Genomic DNA, 22,513 nt, shown 5'->3' on the forward strand with positions numbered 1-22,513 from the left:
CCGGCCCTGGGGGAATGATGGGGAGCTTCAGCTGGGGTCCTCGCCCTGGGGCGCAGATCAGCAGGTGCAGCTCCCCTGAAGTCAGTGGAGTTTCACTTGTTTACACCATTTGTTTGGGGTGCATTTGTCTGAGGAATTGACAGATAAAGCGTAAGCGGTTCCTGTCCCTCTTTGGCAAATGCCCTTAGCGGACATGAGGAAAGTGTGCTGGGTCTCGGGTGGGTGTCCGCGCTGTAAGGGGGCTCGCTGGCTTTCTTGCTGGGAGTCACAGCAGCAAAGCCTAAGGATTGAACGGGCCATGGAAAGTGGAAGACCCCAGCTCAGCCATGAAGTACTGTGGTGGGGCGCGGGGCGGGGACGCAGCCTGTACCATTCTGGTAGGCTTCTGAGCTGTGAGGCCAGCCCCAGCCCGCACTATCATCCTGGGGAAGGCGGGGAAGCTCCTGGCCCACACGCCCAGCTGTATCTGGTGGGGCAGTGACGCAGCTGAGGGTGTTTGCGTCTGCCTGTGCCCCTGGAGTGAGGGCTGTGGGCACAGTGACTCCATCTTAGCCACGTGCTCTGTCTCTTGCAGTGGACGGCCCCCCGATGTACCCCTCTGAGCACGTTTCCCTCAGCCCCAAGCACCTCGGTAAAATGGGCTTTGATGAGGTGAGCACCTGGCTGGAAGTGAGAGCGTGTTTCCCCTCCCTGCCCAACACAGCTCCCTCATGGCACCTACTGTCCCTCCACCTCCCTCTGGAGCATGCCCCTGCTGGGCTAGCCAGCGGAGACGCTGCAGAGTGATGTGAAATCCCCCTGCCCAGCTAAGCGGGCTGCCTCCATACCCTCTGCTGGGTGAAGGACAATCTTCAACCCATATCCCTTGTCTGGTAGCCTGTGGCTGTACCATTAAACCCCCATGTGGGGACACCAGGGAACAGCACGTTGGGGCCCAGTGCAGAGTTGACTCACGGGAGAGGATGGGTGGCTGGTGAGGGAGGTCTGGCAGGAGCCCTGTCCCATGAGCTGAGACCCCACTGAGCTCCCATCTTGGGGAAAGATTCTGCTAATGCTTCAAAGAGGAGAGAGCTGTTACGGCCCTTCCTTCATCACACTCCTTGCCATGGAGCGGAGCATGTTCCCCTCCGCGTGCCCAGCTGGGATAGAGCTTTGTCCATCCTCTGTGTCCCAGGGTATCCCATTCCCTCAGTCACAATGGCCTGCCCACCGCTGAATGGAGGAACCACAGATAGACTATCCCCTGCTCTTGGCAGCTTCCCTTGGTGAGCGTAAGACTGTGCCCTTCCCTGGGTCTCGAGCCTGATGTTTCCCGGGCTGGAGTCATAGAATCATAGGACTGGAATGGACCTCGAGAGATCAGCTAGTCCAGTCCCCTGCACTCATGGCAGGACTAAGTATTATCTAGACTTCCCTGACAGGTGTTTGTCCAACCTGCTCGTAAATATTTTTAATGATGGAGATTCCACAGCCACCTCAGGCAATTTATTCCAGTGCTTAACCGCCCTGATGGTTAGGAAGCTTTTCTCTAATGTCCAACCCAAACCTCCCTTGCTGAAATGTAAGTCCATTGCTTCTTGTCCTAGCCTCAGAGGTTAAGAAGAACAATTTTTCTCCCTTCTCCTTGTAACAACCTTTTATGTACTTGAAAACTGTCATCATGTCCCCTCTGTCTTCTCTCCTCCAGACTAAACAAACCTAATTTTTTCAATCTTCCCTCCTAGGTCATGTTTTCTAGACCTTTAATAATTTTTGTTGGTCTTTCTGCAATTTGTCCACATCCTCCCTGAAATGTGGTGCCCAGAACTGGACACAATACTCCAGTTGAGGCCTACTCAGCGTGGAGTAGAGTGAAGAGTTACTTCTTGTGTCTTGCTTACAACACTCCTGCTAATACATCCCAGAACGATGTTCACTTTTTTCCAACAGTGTGACACTGTTGACTCATATTTAGCTTGTGTCCACTGTGACCCCCAGATATCTTTCTGCAGTGCTGCTTCCTAGGCAGGCATTTCCCATTTTGTATATGTGCAACTGATTGTTCCTTGCTAAGTGGAGCACTTTGCATTTGTATTTATTGAATTTTATCCTATTGACTTCAGACCATTTCTCCAGTTTGTCCAGCTCATTCTGAATTTTAATCCCAGCCCCTTTAATGTTTGATTCTTCTTTAGATTTTCCTGATTAACCTAGTGCGGCGGCCAGACCGGCGCCAGCGGATGCTGAGCTCTCTGTATGAGCTGGAGATAGACCCCCTGGTGGTGGATGCTGTGGATGGGAGGTGATTGCTCTGTGCTCTTTACCCTGCTTTGCCACAGCTTGGGTGGGATGCCAGTACCTCAGACGGGTAGAGGGGGAATGGGTTTTGGATGCTGGACACAGGCAGGTTTCTTGCTGCTGAAGCTCAGCGCTCCCACTGCTGCTTTGGTTTGGGGTGGGGGATGTGTTATGACACCACACATTGAACCGAGTGGGGAAATTCTGCTAGTCTGTGGTGGAGAGATTGTACAACACTGGATTGCCTCCTGAGCAAGGGAAGCAAAACGCAGATGTCAGACATGGTAAGAAGAGGCAGCAGCCAAAGTTACACACGGTCCCCTGGCTCTCAGTGTCACATGAGCTCAGCCTGCCAGTGTCTCACAGCACAGCCTGCCAAATCCTCTGCATCCTCCACAGGTTATTGGGCTGGCCAGGCCCCTCCTGTGAGGTGCTTATGGGCAGGTGGAGGGCTAACCTTCACAAGGGACTCCCCTGTTGGACGAGGTGTCGGTGGCCCAAGGCAGGGAATAACCTGCCCCAGATTGGAACTAGCTCGTCTCCGTGGAGAGCTCCCCTCAAGGGGGTAGTGCTGGGAAGCAGAAGCGACTAGATCTGACTGGGCCAGGAGCAGGGATAGCTGTAGCTGTTGTTACAGGGTGCAGAATAGTGGGAGTTAGAGACAGGAAGGATCTATCATGCCCACTGGCCAGTGCAGGATTGTTCCCTACCACCTGTTATCCAGTGCAGCACTTCTCTAATCATGGCCTCTCGCCCCCTAGTGCCCTGAACAGCAGTGACATTAAGATCCTGGGTGTGGATCTGCTCCCAGGATACTACGACCCGTTCTCTGGCAGGACGCTCACCAAGGGGGAAGTCGGTTGCTTCCTCAGCCATTATTACATCTGGAAAGAGGTAAAGACCTGAAGCAAAAGAAGACAATAAATGGAGAGGGGGAGATTACACTATTGCCAAGGGGGCCCGTGGCACTGTTCAGAGTGAGAGACAGACCCTGCCCTAGAGGGCTTACAGTCTAAACAGAGAAGGGAAGTGACTTGCCCAAGGTCACCATTGTCAGAGCTGGGACTAGAACTCGGGTCTCCTGAGTCCCTGTCCAGTGCTCTACCCACTGGAGCACATTGAGCAACCTTCCTGGCTGGTATGGTGCCCTTGGCAGCAGCCCCTGAATGGGGGTGTCTCCTCTGCCCTACTCCTCTGTTCTGTGAGGCCGTACTTCACAACAAGCCCCAGCCCAGACTTAGTTTCCGGACTGGTGCTGTTGTCCTGGGGAAGGGAAGAAGGGCGTCCAGGAGGGAGTGGCAGAGCCTCTAACGACAGTCCCTCGGGCTCTCCCTACAGATCGTGGCGCGGGGGCTGGAGAAGTCAGTGGTGTTTGAGGATGACGTGCGCTTCGAGGCCTATTTCAAGGTGCGGCTGACGCGGCTGATGGAGGAGCTGGAGTGGGCACAGCTGGACTGGGACCTGATGTACGTTGGACTAGCCCACAGTGAGGGGGAAGGGACGGGGGTGGGTGCTGTCACTGGTTGAATCCCACCATGGTCTGGGGGGCCCCTCCCCCACGTGCCCTCTGATGCTGGCTACTGTTTTCAGATAGGCGAGTGCCCTGAGCACTGTGGTTTTCAGCCCCAATGGCTGATTGGAGCCAGCCACCCGGGGACAAGTCTGTGTCCCATTCCCAGCCCCTCGAGCCAGCCAGTGTCCTGCAGCATGTCTGCTGCCTGGGATTGCTGCAGGCCTGGCTCCTTCCCTTAGCTGATGGGCTGCTCTTGCCTCTGCAGCTACCTGGGCAGGAAGCAGGTGAACTCAGATGACGAGGAGCCGGTGGAGGACGTGCGGAACCTGGTGGTGGCTGAATATTCCTACTGGACCCTGGCCTACATCATCTCCCAGCGGGGGGCCCAGAAGCTGATCGCGGCCGAGCCCCTGTCCAAAATGCTGCCGGTGGACGAGTTTCTGCCCATCATGTCGGACAAGCACCCAAAGTAAGGATAGGTTCCGGCTGCTGCGCCATCCCGGGGGCGGGGCTGGGACAGCGCTGGCTGAGAAGGGGCGGAGCCCAGTGCTGGGTGGGGGGGTCTCCAGTCCATGCAGAACCCCTGGAAAGGGGTTTTGGTTTAGTTTTCTTACTCAGTCAGGTGTGACACCCCTTTGCTAGTCTGGTTTGCAGCTCAGACTCCATTAGCAGCTTGGCTGGGTAAGTGAAGAAACATGCGTGTGTGTGTCCCCGGCCCCAGCGTTACTTCTGCGCTGAAATAAACCATCTGTTGCCATGAGCTCATTCCCCTCAGCCCTGGCTGCGCTCTGGTCTGTGGAAAATGGTCGTCAGTGAGCTGTGGGGGAGGAGGGTGCAGTACTGAGAGAACAGGGTCATTGCTGGCTGAGCAAGGGCTTGTGTGAAACAAGTTTGGAGGATTTCAGCTCCATTTCTCATGGATCAGCCACATCCTCATGTCTGACCATCATGGCTGAGCCCTTTCCCCCCACCCCCTTACTGACTGACTGGGTCATGGAGACTCCGCTCTGCCTGATGTCCATGGATCATCCCCCCCAGGTTAGGGTTGAGGCCAGTGTAGGGGCTGCTTGCTCGGCCACTGCCCGTGTTCCATGGTAGGCAGAGGGCTTTGACCAATGCTGTTCAGCAGCACTGAAATCACACATGGGGGGGCGAGGGGGGAGAACAAGGATCGTTGAAAAGCCTGGTGTACCTGAGTGCAGTTTTCACCGCCAAGGAATCTGTGAAATGGTTATCTGGGGATCACAGAGCCCCTTTTCACAGACACCAGGCTCTAAATACAGCATGTGGACAAGGCCACCAACTCCCCACTCTGCATTGCGTCCCCCATTCATCCCCACACGCTGTGCAGTTCCACAGATATTCAGCCATAACCCTCCCGCCTCCCCAGACGTCACCCAGCCACTCCGGGATGGCCATGTGGCTCGCATCCTCTGCAGCTGTCTTAGGCGCGCTCAGATTCCAGTCACACTGTTGCAGTGGGCTGGGAGTTCTGGTTTCCCAATGCCGACTTCCCACCCCTCCTGCAGACCTGGGGGTGGGGGGAAGGTTGAGAGAGAGATGGAAAAACTGAGGGATTAAAAGAGTAAAGGGAGGGATGGAGAAGGAAGGTGGACAGACTAAAGCCCTGGGTGTGAACCAGGAACTATTCCAAGTCCCAGGCTAGCTAGAATAACATCAGCATAGGCTGTCTGGCACTGGGCCAGCCCATGGCCAAGTGCCCTGCTCTGCAGGAGACCCCAGTTCAATCTCAGTGGCAGAAGGCAGGGGCTGGGGAGCAGTGGAGGTGGATGTGACAGGAATTGTCCCTGGGTGTAGGGGGGGGGCACCATAGATCAGTCCAGAGCGATCCTAAGGGCTGCCAGGAGCCCTGTTCTGGGATGCAGGATATTTATTTTTTGGGCCGGGGGTGAGTGTTGCCAGGAGCCTCCCAAGGAGGCTGCTGGCTGCCGGCAGCCCAGTGTCCTGTTCCTGCTCCTCATGGAGTCCTGCAGACCTGGCAGTCTGCAGGGTGAGCTCATCGCGGGATTCCTTGTTCGCTGTAGTTTAACGAGGAGCCTGGGAACGGCCTAGCTCTGCCTTGGATGTTGAGGAACATGTTTCTGGGCAGCCAGCCCGAGCCAAGCAAAGTGCTTTGGCTGCCGTTTGAGCTGTTCCATCAGGGCCGGGGGATGGGTGGACTCCTCTCACCTACAGACTCTCACTGAACCAGGAGCCTGCCTGGAGTTCTTGGCTCCCAAGCCCGGCAGGAAATGCTTTGGATGATCCATCTAGGTGCTGTGTCTCAGGGCACTCCCTCCTCTTTGGTGTCAGCGGCCCAGGAACACAGCGTTAGAGGGGACAGGGGCTCCAGGCTGCGGACAGATCCTGTACAGATTTTGCTCTCCATCCCCTTTTGCATTCCTACACAGCGTCACTGATTTTTTCCACTCTCCCTTTTCTAGCGAGAATTACAAGCAGCATTTTGCTATCCGAGACCTGCTGGTGTATTCGGTGCACCCCCTGCTGGCTTACCCCACTCACTACACTGGGGACTCCAAGTGGCTCAGCGACACGGAGACTTCGACCATCTGGGATGATGACTCCAAGAAGACGGACTGGAGCGGCTCGCAGAAAACACTGAAGGGTTCCCGAAGCAACGCTGGCCATTCCTTCCGCTCGACCTCTCGAGATGAGCTCTAACATCAGGCTGGTAAGCCAGGCCCAGGAACAGCTGCAGAACATGTGTAAACATGCAGAGTCACGTGTTTGTGCGGATGGAAGTTAGCTGCCAGGAAATGCTGCCCTGCAAATGTGTCTCACGGACATGTCTGAAATCTCCCTTTCATCTTCAGTGTCCAATAGCAACTTTCCCCTTCCCCACCTCCTTCCCCGCTGATCCCAAAGCACCTGACGGACACCTGGGAATTAGTGTCCCAACCCCTTTCCTCTGGGGTAGGTCAGTATCATCTGACGAATGAGGAAACCAAAGCACTGAACTGGATTTGCCCATAACTGGGCAGTAAGTCAGTGGCAGGTGAACAGAACCCAGGATTCCTGACTAGGGCGACCAGACAGCAAATGTGAAAAATTGGGACAGGGGGTGGTGGTAATAGGAGCTGATATAAGAAAAAGACCCAAAAATCAGGACTGTCCCTATAAAATCGGGACATCTGGTCACCCTATTCCTGACTCCCAGGCTGTGCTTTGGCTACAAGACCCCAGCTTGTTTGAACTGTCATTGGGGGAGTAGCTGTGATGTCCCATTGCTCCCCTCAGTACCAGGTGCTCTCCCGAGAGGGTATGCAGGAGTATCCAGGGAGCTAATGCTCATCCTTCCCCAGGGTTCTGACATGTGACCAGCTGCGATGTTAGGTATGAATTAGCAAGACCCTCTCTATTGGTCTACATCCCAAGGGTTGAGGACTTGGGAAGGGAGATACAAAGCCGAACCATAGGAGGTCACGTCAGTACTAAGCGTGTTCATTTGGGAGGCAGTGTTGTCTACTGGCTACCAGAGGGGGCTGTGGGCCCAGATTCCTGGGTTCTGTTCCTGACTGCCACTGATTCTCTGCGTAACCGTGGACAGGTCACTTTACCGCTATGTGTAAAATGAGGGTGATGTTCCTCTACATCCCAGAGTAGGGGAGAGGCCACATTTAGCTATTGTTTGTAATGTGCTTGAACTCCTCAGGCGGAGGGAGAATACATTGCTCCTGGCACCCCAAAGGTTCCCTTCACATTCACTGCTCAACCTGCTTCCCGCTGGTGAGGGAGGGCGGGTGGGTGGATGGTACATTTCACAGGGCTTGCACTGTAACTGGAAAATGAAACAGTGCATGATGCCAGACAGCAGAGCAACCCTATGCTTTGTCTGCCCCAACCTAGCCCAGCAATCGTTCATCCTCGTCAGAATTTCCATGCCCAAGTCCTGCTGTCTGGCATTTTTAGTGCTAGCAGGAAAACGATCCCTGGGCAGGAGTCCAGGATTGAAGGGCTCAGGCTGGGAACAAATGAACTGGGCCAGGTTTGAAACCAAAAATAACTTTGCCTTATTTCCATGGTTAGCACGTGGTGGGTCAGGTGGACAGTCTGGGGTTTAGCGTGCCAGCAGGTACCCTCTTCTCCCCCTGCTCTGCTCTGAGCCAGCTGGCACCCTCCCCCCCAGAGGTGACTGTACTGAGTTGGGGCTAGCAGTCGCCCCAGAAATGAAGAGATTATTTTTCACACCGACTTGTTAGGTGTCCTCGGAACACACGCTGCAGGCATAACAACGGGGCAAACTTCCCCCATGCAGATCCCCACCACTGAACCTCAGTCCTGACCAGGAGGGATCCTTTTAGGGGCAGAGTAGAATCTGGTGGTCTGCATGGCCCATTCGCAGCTTGTTCCTTTTGTTGGCTGTCTCCACTGAGATGCTCAGCAATACAGCCAGGTCCTCTTGCAATGACAAGCTTCCTGTGGGACACGGGAAATCCAGTGCCTAGGAGGGGGTGCATTTGGGGCAGCAAACAGTTAAGTTTTTCAGGCTGGCATCACATCAGCACAGGGAGCCTAGCTCCCCACCGTGGCACAGCAGCCAACCTCTGTTGCACCGATAACGCTGGCCTCTCACTTCCCTTTCCAGTGATGCTTCCCATTCCTCAAGCGTGACAAAGGAGGATCACGATGGGCCACTCTGCTCGGCTGTAGATTTGACTGGTTCCTGGCTGAGAGATGCAGCTGTGTTTGCTTGACCAAAGGAGGGGGTGTTTAACCTGGGCCCATAATCGTCACTCACTGAAATAGATCGTATGCCGGGTTTGCACCAAGGAACCTGCTTGACTATCTGGACACCTCTGCTAGATGGTGGAGCTTTTGGTCTCGTCCTTTGCAACCTACTACTTCTCCTTCCCCATGTCTAGAAGTGCCTCTCCCTGAAAGGACAGAACCATTTGGAAATGTACGAGGCTTGGTAACCTTCCAGATATTGACTTGCTCAGTATTTTCAAATTGAGCTCATTCCTGCAGGGACGCAGGAGCCCACTCATCTGAGATCTGCCAGGCCATAGGGCCAGGGATGTGTGTTAGAGCCAATGGCTCTTCGTGTATATTGATTCTTTTGTAATACTTGTTTGGATGTTGTCTTATTTGATCAGCTCATCCTTCTGCTCCATAGAATCAAAGCTCTTTCTCTTCTCCACCCCAAGTTGGAGCCAATGACCACGCTGGAGGCCTTTCTGAAAAGGGGAGGGCATCTAGACATGAGGCTTAAGAAATGCCCCAGATAGACTTCCAGAGCTGTAGCGTTCAAATCCAGTGCAGGGCAGAAATAATGCAAAGATCTGCCCAGCTGGCTGCAGGTTGGGGTTCTCTGCATTAGGCCAGGCTGCCTGCTGCATTTTCCCTCCCATGTAGTATGGTTTAACTGAAATAAGCAAGCCCTCTGGAGGATTAGACTGGACTCTATTTAAGCCAACTCACCCATATTTTGTCACCATCTTCTTGTTCTCTATTGCCCCTCTAGTGTTCTCTAGTGTCCATTGCATTTGTTAGCTTTGCTCTGGGTTACTAGCATGTGTACGGTAGTCTGCAATGCCCAGATCGCCTCCTTTCCTCCATGTGCAGTGCACTGACAGTGCCCAGAGATCACCTGTCAGTGCCACTCAGGAAGGGGAAATAAGCTTTACCACTATAGGACACCTTTACCAGATATATCTGTACCTGGTATAGAAAAACCACACCCTTAACTGACTAGTTATGATAGTCCAAAATCCATGTGTGCACTGGGGGGTGGTGGTAGTGGGAGCAGAGCGCTGCGGGGTGGACTCAGTGTGGGATCCAGGTTATATGGGATACGGTCTGGGATGTCACGGTGCGAGAAACCGGTAGCACCAACACAACACTCAAGCTCAAGATTTGTGTGGAAGAGCAGCCTGGGTGTGGGCTCTCTGTGACTGGAGGGAGGGTACTGCCTGCCTTCCACTCTGTGAATTTACCGTGTGTGCTGGAGCTTCCATCAGTGATTATTGTTAGAACATGAAGCCTGGCTTCACGTCTCAAACAGGCGACTGAAAGGCAGGCACGGCCTAGCTCTGCCACTGGCCAGGTGACCTTGGGCAGATCACGTCACCTGTCTGTGCCTCACTGTCCTCAGCTGTTGAATGAGGGACGTGAGCCTTCCCTCCTCCAGCACTGGGAGGGTTAATTAGTTTAATTTCTGTCAAGGGCTTTGAAGATGCCCTGGGAGGAGGGAGCTCCGCCTGCCCCAGATTCTGTGCCTTCTGGATAGTTGAATCTTAGTCTTAGCTGCACAGGGAGGGATTCTCGCATCTGTTGGGCTGCTCTGAAATGCCAGAGTGCATGTTGACTCGTGAAGACCTGGGTGGAATGTCCTTCTCCCTGCATCACTGTCACGGGGCAGAGACCATGCTGGCCTGCCCTGTGCTTGTTACAGAGATGGGGCCTAGCTTAGCCCCACCTTCCCCCCGTGTAGTCACTGAAATGGGAGCGGAGTGGGTGTAAAACTCTCCTGCTCAGCGGGTGACATTTCACAGCTGCTTTGCACAGGTGTGAATGATACCCGGTGCAAGATGCAGAGGGTAAGACTCTTGGCTTCAGAAGAGCTGTTCTAAGTGACCCTGCGGCCTGGGCATTCCTGTACAGAAACCAGTTGTTCTCTCAGTAACTGGGAGAGATCTGCTTCTAGCCATTAGAAATGAGCCCAGACTTATCTCCGTTTACAGAAGCCTAGAACCTGCCTTCTTGGTAGACTGGCAAAGCAGTTCAGTGGAGTAGAAAATAGACTCCCTGTCCCAGTGGGGTGTCTCTGTCAAATTGTCTCCTTCCTTCCCAGTTAGATCTTTGAAGTGATATTCCTCCCCCATCCCCTCCCATTATATACTTGGCACTAGAATTCCTCTAGTCACTTTAATCTACCACCCACTGACCCTGCCACATTTGATTAGCACCTGCCCAGAAAACCAGAGAAGAATTTCATGCCAGGCCTTTGGGTTACAGCAAATGGCCCTGAAAGTTTCTTGTTCAGTGTTGCAAAAATATTTGCTCATACTCGCTTTAGACTGGGCCAGGGCCTGGAGCACTCACAGGGTGCAACCTGACTGGTCTTCATGTGGCCTTCAGTAAGGGCACAATGGTATAGGAAGCTAGGGACCAAATGCATCACGCCTAGAACTGTCACTCTGCTTGTATCAACTCAGATGCATTTAATTGTAGATGTCCAAGTCCTTTACGAAGGTGAAGTAGTGTCACTGTACCCATCTCACAGATGGGAAGATCAAGGCATAGCCACAGTGCCCCTGAGCCACTGGCAGAGTTGGGTATCCTGCTGCCCAGTTCCATGCTTTAGTGGCCAAATCATGCTAGATTTTGTATAGGGAACAAATCCTTGGCTGTCTCTCAAGGCATCCATGCCTGTGTGACTTCTCTAAGCAGCCCCTGTCTATCTTAGCTATTTATATGACACTGGAACATCTGAGCACCTCCCAGTCCTTTTAATGTATTTATCTTCATGTGCCCCTGTGCAGTATGGCAGGAGTATTATTCCCCAATTACAGGGAGCGAACTGAGGGCAAGAGACACTAAGTGACTTGCCCATGGTCACATGGGGAACGTGTGGCAGAGCAGAGAACTCCAGTTTTTTGGGGGGCAGCCCAGGGACCCCCAGTTTAGGGGTGGCCCAGCCTAGTGGACTCCAGTTTAGGGGGGCAACCCAGGGGTCCCCAGTTTGGGGGTGGCCCAGCCCAGGGGACTGCAGTTTTGGGGGGCAACCCAGGGGTCCCCAGTTTGGGGGTGGCCCAGCCCAGGGGACTCCAGTTTTGGGGGGCAGCCCAGGCACCCCCAGTTTGGGGTGGCCCAGCCCTGGGGACCCCGCTGGGCGGAGGGCACAGCCCAGGGACCCCCAGTTTGGGGGTGGCCCAGTCCAGGGGACTCCAGTTTTGGGGGGCAGCCCAGGCACCCCCAGTTTGGGGTGGCCCAGCCCTGGGGACCCCGCTGGGCGGAGGGCGCAGCCCAGGGATCCCCAGGCGGGCGGCCCTGTGGGTCCCGCGGGGGGCAGCGCCTGGCCCTTTAAGCCCCGCGCCCCGTTGCTATGTACAGCGCGCTGCCAGGTGACGCGGGGTCCCGCGAGGCTCTTCCAGCGGCCGCCGGGCTCCCGCCGCGGCCATGGCCCCCAGGAAGAAGGGCGGCGGCGGCGGCGGCGGCGGCAGGAAGGAAGACGCGGCCAAGGAGGGGAGGCCGGACGGGAAGGCGGAGCAGCCCCTGGCCGAGCACAGCCGGGAGTTCTACCTGCTCCAGATCCGGGACCTGGAGAAGCGCCTGGCCCGGTGCGGGGTCCCCCCCGGGGCTGGGCTAACGTGGGGCGCCCGCCCGGGTGCCAGGGAGGAGCCAGGCCTGGGGGTGGCTGCGCCCCCCAAGGGACGAGCTGCGGGATCCCCATCCCGGGGGTCTGTGCCCACCGAAGGGGCTAAATCCCGCTGCCCGCGGGACCCCCAGGCTCTGCCCGCGCTGCCCAGCTGTGCGGCCCCCGGCATGTGCCCATCAGAGCCTCCTCGAGTGACTCTTTGGTGCCCTTCCTGGCGGGGGCATCTGTTCCTCACCGCATACACCATGGGGAGATCCCCCACAGAGCCCAGCTCTGGGGGTGTTAAACAGCTGCCCGTGTCCCTCCCCAGAGACGGCTGCATTTCAGTGCGGGGTGTTGGGTGCCTGTGTACAGAGCTGCCCGTGTCCCTCCCCAGAGATGGCTGCATTTCAGTGCGGGGTGTAGGGTGCCTGTATATGTCCCTTCCCAGAGATGGCGGCATTTCAGTGTGGGGAGTAGGCAGGACCGGCGCTAGGGGTTTTAGCGCCCTAGGCACACGGCAATTTCGCCGCCCTGTGTGCTGGTCCTGCGGCTCTGGTGGAGCTACCGCAGTTGTGGCTGCGGACGGTCGGCTGCTCCGTGGCTGTGGTGGAGCTGCCGCAGTGGTGCCTGTGGGAGGTCCACTGGAGCCGTGCGAGCAGCCGACCGTCCGCAGGCACGACTGCGGCAGCTCCACCAGAGCCACGGACCAGGGGACCCTCCGCAGGCACGACTGCGGTAGGTCCACCGGAGCTGCCTGCTGCCCCCTCCGGCAAAATGCCACCCACCAATAATCCTAGCGCCCTAGGCGATTGCCTAGGCCGCCTAATGAAAGCGCCGGCCCTGGGTGTAGGGTACCTGTATACAGAGCTGCCCATGTCCCTCCCCAGAGACGGCTGCATTTCAGTGAGAGGTGAAGGGTGCCAGTATATGTCCCTCCCCAGAGATGGCTGCGTTTCAGTGCGGACCGAAACGATTCTTGTAAATACGGCTTGCCAAGTGCTCTGGGGCCAGGTGTTTCAGAAACGTAGGTGTTATGATGATTGCTATCCAGGCTCATGATCAATTGCCCCTGCAGAAGCCGGTTACAGTGCGGGTGAAGCCCTGGGTCAAAGGTGCAGCTTCTCTTTCTTCTGTTCCCAGACACTTTGCATTGATCCCAGGGCCATATTTGGTCCTTGTGTAAGCAGGTGCAGCTCCCACAGAAATCAAGGCACCTTGCAGTAGGACTCACTTTGGCCACCTGTGTTGGAATTAGAATGGCAGGGCTGGGCGGAGAGATCTGTCCACTTCCATTCTGGTGTCCACCTCTCGTCTCCTTCCCATTCTGGGATAGGGCTGGTGGGGGGGTCCGCAGCTGCTGGATGGGAGTGCAGGGGAATGGGCCATGAGTAGGGCCCTACCGAATTCATGACGGTGAAAAATGCGTCATGGACTGTAAAATCTGGTGTGTGTCCCTTCACCCCCACCAGTGAAATCTGGTCTTTTGTGTGCTTTTACCGTATACTATACAGATTTCATGGGGGAGACCAGTGTTCCTCAAATTGGGGGTCCTGACCCAAAAGGGAATTGCAGGGGGGTCACAAGGTTGTTTTGGGGCAGGGTTGCGATATTGTCACCCTTCCTTCTGCACTGCCTTCAGAGCTGGATGGCCAGAGAGTGGCGGCTGTTGGCCGGGAACCCATCTCTGAAGGCAGCGCCCTGCCAGCATCAGCACAGAAGTAAGGGTAGCGGTACTGCAACCACCCCCCACCCCCAACTCCTTTTTCGGTCAGGACCCCTACAATTACAACACTGGGAAATTTCAGATTTGAATACCTGAAATCATGCAATTTATGATTTTTTAAATCCTGTGACCATGAAATTGACCGAAATGGATCGTGAATTTGGTAGGTTCCTAGCCATGAACAGTCCCCCTCTCCAGTCCCACTGCAATCAGGCTGTGAGCTGTGCTCCTGTGCGTGCCCCGTGCCTGCACCCAGGCAATGAGAAAGACTGGATCAACCTATAAATACATGAGGGGCAGCCAGTCAGCCCATCCTGGAAACTGCTGTCTGACTGCCTGTTCGGCGCTACTTCCCCCTGGCAGGTATCAGCGGAAATGGGACGAGATACAGGTGAACGAGACCCTCTTCAGGGTGGAGTACGATCAGATGGCCAATGACAACAAGGAGATCGTGGCCTTTCTCAAGAAGACCTTGAACCAGCGGGTTGATGAGATCGCTGACCTCAATGACCAGCTGCTCAGCCTGCAGCAGGCCAAAGAGTCCGAGAAGGACGCCTTTGAGGCCCAGCTGGCCCAAGTTCGACACGAGTTTCAGGAGACCAAGGACCAGCTCACTTCGGAGAACATGCTGCTAAGTAATGTGCCCTGGCTCAGATTGGCCCCTTCCTCTTGCCCCATGGTCCTTCCTGGGGCGGGGGGCTGCTGGCGCAGCTGTGCGGGGACAGAGCCTGGAATTCTGAGGGTTGAACAGTTCCAGCCTGGGGTTGTGGCCACAGGCTGTTGGGAGAATAGTCAGTGGAAATATTCTGGCTGGAGTGGGTGGGAATTAGTACCCCCACCCTCAGACATTGCTTTTTTTGTTTTTAATGAAAATAATTTCTTGTTTTTCCTTTTCAGCAGAACACTTCAACTTTTAGTAATAATAAAAAAAGAGTTTGAAAAATGATTTATTTATTTTTTTGGCCCAAATCTGCTGAAAACAAAAGAAAATGTTGGGCCTTTGGCAGAAGGTTGTTGAGTTTTCTGATGAAAAATCTTAAATTTTCATTTAGCCAAATCCCTGATTTTCCATAGAAGAAGAGTTTCACTGGAACGTTTTTGACCAGCCCTAATTCCAGCTGTGTGTGGTGGAGGACACATGGGGGTGTGGAGACAGAAGTGGTGTATACATAGGGTGACCAGATGTCCCATTTTTAAAGGGACAGTCCAATTTTTTGGGACTTTTTCTTATGTAAGTACCTATTACCCCCCACCCCCTGTCCTGTTTTTTCACAGTTGCTATCTGGTAACCCTGTGTATACACATTTGAGCCTCCCTCTCCTTCCACCACAATGTGGGTTGTGGAAGGCTCCTTTCCAGTGCTGGAGGCTCCTGTCTATTGCTGGTCCCCATAGCAGGTACAGCCCGGGCAGCCTCAGGGCAAGCTTTCCCCATATGCTGGCCCAATATTATTGATATTACAGCAGTACCATTGTGCTAGGTGCTGCACAAAAGTACTAAAGAAACAGTCTTGGCCTCATAGAGTTTGCGATCAGGGTGGTTAAGAAAACACAGAACAGGAGTGTGGTGAGAAGAGCAGTTGGGAAGAATCTCACAGTGGGGTTTGCAGGCTTGTTGAAGCACTTTGCTTCCCGCCCCCCAACACCCATGGCTGAACATGGAACCCCTAGTGGTCCTTCTGGGGTCCTAAGTGATCGTTGTTGGCAGGTGGGAAGCTGGCTGCGCTGGAGGAGTTCAGGATCCAGAAGGATGATTTCTTGGGCAAGTTTGCGGCCCTAGAGGAGCAGCTGAAGAAACAAGAGGAAGATCACAAGGAGTATATCTATAACCTGGAGAGGAAAGCTGTGCTGGACAAAGACAGGTCAATGTCAGATGGAGACTGACTGTGTGTAATTCCCCACTGGAGTCTGAAGGTGGGAGTAGGGTCTCGCGGTTAGTGCCAAGTGTGGGACTTGGGAGCCAGGGTTTCTGTTCCTGGCTTTGCCACTGACTTGCTGTGGGACCTTGGGCAGGTCATTTCACCTGTTTCCCCTTTGTAAGATTGGGACGATATTCGGGGGGAAGAGTGAGCCTTGATGACTGGGAAGTGGCTTGAGACCCTGGAATGATGGTACTCAAGAAGGGCAGACTATCTCTCCCTTGGGTGAGTGGGATGCCAAGAGAGCTACCTTCTGCAGCTGAGTGGTGGATGGGTTCTGTGCACGGAGAGTTTCCATCTAGGGAGGTGCTGGGAGAGCTTCCCCCATAGACAGGCAGGAGAGCACCTTCAGCAGGCTTGGGGGTGAGTGGGATGGTGTGAAAGCTCTCTCAGTGGGTGGAGTGCTAGGAGCACTCCTTCCTTTGGGCTGGAGCTAATCCTTTGGACTGGGGTTCGATTTGCTGGGGCTAAGGCGTTACCAGCTGCGGTTGGCCCTGCCCCAGGAGCGATGTCCTTCTCTGTGTATCCTGTGTGCGTACGCGCATGCCCCACCCCTGCAGGCTGAAGAAAGAGATGATGCAGCGTGTTAACGTGGTGGCAGCCGAGTTCCGCAAGGTCTCCAACAGTCAGATGGCCGAGACCACCAAGCGCACCATCCGCGAGAACGTCGCCATCAACGTCCAGCTGGCCAAGATGTCCGATCGCAGCTACGACCTCATCCAGGAGAATGACATGCTGAAGGAGGCCCAGGCCGAGATGCAGAAGCAACTGGAGATGCTGGAGCACAATGAGAAGCAGATGGCCAAGAACAGCCTCGGCAACCAGAAGGTCAGAGCTCAACCAACGCATAGAGGGATGCGGAGTGCAGAAGCCAGGCTCTGGTCCTGTCACTGCTCCAGCTTGTCTGCACCTAGGGACCATGTGTTGGCTTTCAGGGGACTGGTCTCCCCATTCCCTGGCAGTGCCATTGCCCTAGAGTTTGCTCAGCCCCCCATGTAAGTGCAAGTGGCTCATTCCCTTGGGAGTAGGGACCTGACAGAGGGCACGGGCAACTTGCAGCCTGTGTGTGCAGCAGTGAGGGGGATAGGGAGCCTGGGCTGAGGCTGGTGCCTGAGACGTCCCTCTCGTCTCCTGATCCCGAAGCTGTGTTCCTGCTTGCTCATTTCAGATGATTTGGATGCTCGCCAATAAGTGCAAGGAGCAGCAGGTGCTGGTGGATGAGTACAAGCAGCAGAAGGAAGCCATGCAGCAGCTGAAGGAGGCCCATGGGATGCTGCAGAAGGAGAACCAGGCACTAAGGTACGTGGAGCAGAGTGGAGGTCACAGCAAGCTTCGGGGACCCAGCGGCAGATCTCATTCCCGTGCTGCAGCCAAGTCTTGTTGCACGGCCACGTAGAGGCAAAGCAGAGTTCTTGTGCTGTGAACCCATCACATTCCCAGGCTAAGTGTGGCCAGGCCAGGTTGGATGGGAGACCTTCAAGGAAAACCCAGGTATTACAGGAATTGGGGTCTGTGCTTCAGAAAATGGTGCTCTGCCTCTGGAACGGCAAGCTCAGCGAGGTGCTGTACTGCTATCTCTTCCATGAGATGCACAATGCAAGCCTGACTCCAGCAGGCAGGGGACTGGAAGCTCAGTTCCACGGGAAATTCCCACATTTCGAAAACAGGTTTTGTTCTGAATAAAAAATTTGAAATTTGTAACAAAAATTCTAATCGGCGTCTACTTGGGGCTGCGAACATATTTCAGTCTGATAATGCTGAATCATTTTGTCTCAGTAAGGTCAAACATTTCAGTTTTAACTTTCTCATTTTGATTCACTGAATGTAAACAATAATATTATGTTAAAATATTAGTGTTTTAATATTAGGCATTTAACACAGTATAGAATTGAGTAGATATTTAATCTGTTAGGATGTCCACATGAAATTAATCAAAATGAGGAAGCCAAAAGGAAACGTTTTGCCTTTTCAAAATGCAACAGGGAAGTCAATGGGATTCATTTGGACTTTTTCCCATTGAAAATGTTGTTGAAATCGACACATTTTGATTTTGACGACAGTGCTTTTTTCGATGGAGAACTGTGGTGTGGGAAATGTTTTGACCAGGTCTATTCTGACCCCTTGTGCCCGTTAACCCCACAGAGTGGGAACTTGGAGGAATTGTGTTAATAGAGGAGTCCTGGCTCAATGCCCTCTGCAATTGCAAGTTGACCGGGGATTCTTCTTCACTTCCTGACCTAAACTGCCATGCAGTGTTGTGTGTTTTTAAAGTTGCCACTTTCCACCCTAGAGGTGGCTGCATTTAAGTGCTGAGGGAAGTGGTCCCTGTATCCATTCACCTACTTCACAGGGCCCTTGTGGCATTTAACTAAGCAGTGTCTGTGCAGCGCTTGGAGCCTTTGGATGGGAGAGACTAGGGAAGGGCCAAGTATTATTGGGATTATGCTTCCCCTGAATGTGTCTGTGTCACCTAAACCTGCTCAACTTTCTGACAGACGCAGCAAGGCTCTGTCATGTTCCCCCACCCCTCCAGAAGAGCTGCTGCGCCTGGTCCTGCATAGAGGTCCCCAAAAGGCCTGACCCGGAGCCATGAAAACATTGACCAATGCTCTGTCAGTGCCTGGTCTCTGGGCGCATCCCCCCCAGCAAGGGCTGCTCTGAGCAGCCACCTGGGGCCCTGGGGCCTGCCGGCTGGGAGCTGTATGTACAGGACATTCAGGAATCCCACACAGGGTGGGAATTACCAAGGGGAAAGGGAGGCTGGTGTTCCCAGGCACTTCCCAGGGGGTGTAACTCTTGGAAAGTAAACTGTCTAGGAGACCTTGTTTTTACAGATGTGCAGAGGGGGCTTAGCCCACCCCTGCCTCTCTAGGGACCTGACTTAGACACTCATCTCCATGGAGACCAGATTTAGACACACCCACCAGTGCTCACATACCTCCCTGGTGGGCTGACTTAGACAGACAGACAGGCGGACAGACACATATACATACGTCTCCCTGGGATCTTGGCTTCAATGTCTAGATGGACAGACACATGCACACATCTCCCTGGGGACCTGACTTGGATGGACACATAGACAGACCTCTCTGGGAAATCTGATTTAGACACGTGCATGCGAATGCACACACAGCTCTCTGGGGCCTGCTGGAGGTGATGAGCACTTCCCCTAGAACGCCTGCACTCCAAGCACCCTCAGGTGAAGTGGCTGTTCTTGTCTGGCTCCCTCCCTGCAGACAAGAGCTGAAGGAGCTGAAGGAAGAGGTGAGGAGGAAGATGGTCGAAGGGCAGAGTCAGGCCAAGCTCCTAGAGGAAGAGCAGAAGCTCAGGAAGAATGCAGAGAGGATCCTGAACCAGGCTGTCCAAGCCCTTAAGGACTTGCTGCAGGTGAGAGTCACATAGTCTCGGGGATTGGGGTGGATGTGTTCTGGTGGCTGCTTGGCATTAAACCGGCCAGAGCCCAGCATACTTCTGAGATGGCGACATTTCCTCCCAAAAGCTAGAATAGAACAGACGTGCAAATGGACATAAGACCACCAGGATCACAGAGGTAAAAGGTTAGGAAAGACTTGAGAACTAGAAAGGGAGCAATACTGTCTGCAGGAGCCTGGGAACCAGGACTCCTGGGTTCTATTCCAAGCTCTACAAGGCACGTCGCTGCTCCATGTCTCAGTTTCCCCATGTGTAAAATGGAGATGATTATACTGACCTACCCCACGGGCAGCTGTGAGGCTTGGTCTGTTAGTGTTTAGAGGTGCTCAGAGCTCTTTCTAAGGAGAGTCCGTAGAAAGCAAAGCGGTTCCATAGGAACAGGGTAACACAGGTACAGTCTGTGGGGCAGCAAACTGTTGGGGAAACTCGTGAGCTCTTGTAGGATAAAGGAGCTTGCCCAAAATCCTGCTCAGAAGAGTTAGACTGAGAGCTCTTGAGCCGTATCTGTTTATCTTGGGTACTTATATGGCTCCCATTAGTAGGACTTGGGTAATATTCCACCCCCACCAACACTCCAGTGAGGCAGAGCAGTGCTACCATCCCCTTCGTACAGATGGGGACGCGAGGGACAGAGAGACTAAGTGACATGCTCAAGCTCACACAGGAAGTCTGCGATGGAGCTAGGAATTGAACCCAGGCCTCCCCCCTAACCACTGGACCATCTGCTGCCCTTGTCCTTGGCTCTGTCCCTATTGCGAGAGGCTGGCTCATGGGACAATTCCAGAGTTCTGAACTATCTGGGGTTTCATGTCATGGGGCTGTGTTGACTTGGCCGGAATTGATTTTACATCCATTCCCGGGGCTGCTGTGTCACTGAAGGTAGATGCTGTGAGTCTGGGAGAGCACAATGGGCTCACCTTAGCGTTGTGCCTCCAAGCAAACATTGTGGTGAGATGTCATGGCATGTGCTGTGCCTGGTGAGGGGTCTGCCCTGACCACACCCAGAGCCCTGGGCTCTTTCAGTTCTGAGCCACCAGCATCTTGCTCTGTACAGACACCCACCCTGGACCTTGGCACTGAATCTTCTGTGGCAGCTGTTTCCAGCTCTTTATTTTGCACCAAACCAGAATGTGTCAGGGCTACATTGGCCAGACTCTCTGTAATTTCCCTTCTCCCCTATAGGGGGTGCTAGACTGTGGCATCCAGTTGTTGGAGGGTAGTCATGGGGGAGGATGGGTCCATGCTGCAGAATGCTGGGGCAGATGCCCTAACCCAGCATGTACATGGTGTTTATTGCATGTGGAGACTAGAAATCCCACCCCCCCCCCCAAATATGCCAAGGGCTGAGTCTCTTACTGAACCCCTGGCTGCATCTGAGTGAGGATCCGACTTGTCCTGTGCTGGGGGATGGGAGGCCCCCGGCTGGGGGGAGGTGGAGTCGGTGGGGAAGAGCCAAGAGATGCTGTGCTACTGTTCCAGGGAACCCCACTGAAGTCTGGCTTCAACCTACAACCAGCCCAACCCCCACCGGCTCCAGCTCCCTGCCCACTGTTCTGAATGGCCATGGGGCCTGATCCTTTGTTGGATGGGCACCTCCCTCCCTACTGGAGCTGCCGGGTTCTAGGTGCACTCTGAATGCAGGAGCCAGGGCGATGGTAGTGGAGACTGAGCTGTGGGGCTTCCTCTGCCTACAGTGGGGGTCCAACCCCTGTGCTTTGAAGTCATGGGGGGGAGCAGGAGTTGCAATGCTGTTTCCCCTCCCCTCAGTTCACCTCCTCTGACTCGTTGCCCCACAGGAGAGGCCGTGTGACGAGGAGAATGGCGACTTTGACATGATGTTCCAGCTGCGCCACCAGGAGATGCTCCAGAGCCTGCTGGGGCTGCTGAGGCAGGCGATCACGGCTGGGCCCCCACCTCGGGAGCAGGTGTTCGGGCCCCAGAAAATGGCCAACCGGGAGCATGGACTGGAGTCCACAGCAGAGAGGCGAGTAGGAAATACATGGAATAGCCCCACTCCCCATACAGCCCCTACCCCAGCATCTCTTTGCACCCAAGAGAGGCAGGTCCCAGCTGGAGGCCAGGCCAGACCCCCACAGGCAAAGGGGAGAGAAATGGGGCTGTACCTTTTTGGCCTCTATTCTATTCTCTCATCGTTTCCGCCTTCTAACTCTGCGATGTCATAAAACCCTGCCTCTCTGCTCCTATGATGTCATGACTCCCATCTCCCCTGACTTCTCCTAGAGCCCTCCAGGGGAAGCATGGCAGATGAGACCCTCAGAAGTCACCTTTAGCTCATTCTCCACAGGCCACCCACCAGCAATCTGATGGCTGTGACCTCCCAGCTGCACCGATTTGTGCTGGCTGCATCTCGCTCTCCTTGCTGATCCCTTGAGTGTGCAGTTCTCCACTCTAGTCTCTGATTGTCCGCTTGCTGCCCCCCACCCCCTAATCTAGCCGATCCTCTTTGGAGACTGCTATGCACAGTTGCCTCCAGCGCCTATCCTGGCTAAATCTGAGCTGGGGATGCTCACCCTAGGAGGCACCCTACCCTTACTGCACTTCCCACCTTCCCAGGGCCTGCAGTATCTTCTTGCCAATGCCGTTCCAGTCTCTGCCTTCAGTGCAGCAGGACAAATCCTGGGCTGTGGCATCCCCCACATGTCACGTGGTCTAACCCATCCCCTCTCTCCTCCGCTCCAGCCAGCTGCACTCAGCCCTGAGCCTCAAGTCCTCTCCCATCATCTCGCACCACTTGCTAGTGCAGCGGGGGCAGGGGGCGCAGCTCTTCCACAACATGAGCAAGACGGGTCTGCTGTCCAAGACCACCCGCATCGGGACCGTTCGCACCTACACCGGCGCCACGGAGGTGAGGGGGGCTCGAGCCAGCGGGGCATGGGAACGGCTGGCTGCAGGGCAGGGGAATCCTGGGAGGTTAGAAAGCGAGTGGCCCAGGGAGGGCTGGGCAGGCTCAGCAGAGGCTGAGGATTGAGGCAAGCGCCAAGACTGACTCCCACCCTTATCTCTGCTCCTAATGGTTCCCTCCATGGACCCACAGGGTCAAGGGAAGCTTATCCAAGTGCCAGAGGCATTGGCCTGCCCTGCCCCACCCCCAGAGAGGGATGGAGTGACCGACTGGCATGACAGTGTTTGAATCACTGCCAATTTCCCAACAGCCATGGATGACTTCCTGGTCGGAGGAGAAACAGGTGAAGCAGCAGCCGATTCTGCCCCTGCCAGAGATAGTGGCCAGATGCTCCTTGCAGGGCCTGCTGAACAAATAGGGAAACGCTGGGAGGGAGGGAGCATCCCTTTCTGCCAGCCGATTGC

At 54.7% G+C, this 22,513-nt stretch overlaps 2 protein-coding genes across 5 annotated transcripts in view; both read left to right on the forward strand.

The window, feature by feature from the left end:
* Nucleotides 1-9,217, forward strand: part of CERCAM (cerebral endothelial cell adhesion molecule) — a 37,033-nt gene extending 27,816 nt beyond the window's left edge. For all 3 annotated transcript variants that reach the window (XM_050926868.1, XM_050926869.1, XM_050926867.1), the window contains 7 exons: nt 575-651; nt 2,175-2,281; nt 3,039-3,171; nt 3,616-3,743; nt 4,056-4,259; nt 6,235-6,482; nt 8,397-9,217. In XM_050926868.1, coding sequence (XP_050782825.1) covers nt 575-651; nt 2,175-2,281; nt 3,039-3,171; nt 3,616-3,743; nt 4,056-4,259; nt 6,235-6,472 — 887 coding nt within the window. In that variant the 3' untranslated portion in view covers nt 6,473-6,482; nt 8,397-9,217. The remainder of the gene's footprint in view (nt 1-574; nt 652-2,174; nt 2,282-3,038; nt 3,172-3,615; nt 3,744-4,055; nt 4,260-6,234; nt 6,483-8,396) is intronic.
* Nucleotides 9,218-11,919: 2,702 nt separating this feature from the next.
* Nucleotides 11,920-22,472, forward strand: CFAP157 (cilia and flagella associated protein 157). 2 transcript variants are annotated; one of them, XM_050926870.1, is made up of 9 exons: nt 11,920-12,093; nt 14,200-14,471; nt 15,544-15,697; nt 16,315-16,582; nt 16,923-17,053; nt 18,991-19,141; nt 20,983-21,174; nt 21,891-22,052; nt 22,360-22,472. In XM_050926870.1, the coding sequence occupies exons 1-9, from the start codon at nt 11,933-11,935 to the stop codon at nt 22,465-22,467; spliced, it is 1,599 nt and encodes a 532-aa protein (XP_050782827.1). In that variant the 5' UTR covers nt 11,920-11,932; the 3' UTR covers nt 22,468-22,472. The 2 variants fall into 2 exon arrangements, with proteins under 2 accessions (XP_050782827.1, XP_050782828.1); XM_050926871.1 differs by lacking the exon at nt 22,360-22,472 and adding an exon at nt 22,242-22,348.
* Nucleotides 22,473-22,513: the final 41 nt, after the last annotated feature.

Source organism: Gopherus flavomarginatus, chromosome 17 (assembly GCF_025201925.1).
Source record: "Gopherus flavomarginatus isolate rGopFla2 chromosome 17, rGopFla2.mat.asm, whole genome shotgun sequence".
NCBI classification, from domain to species: Eukaryota; Metazoa; Chordata; order Testudines; family Testudinidae; genus Gopherus; species Gopherus flavomarginatus.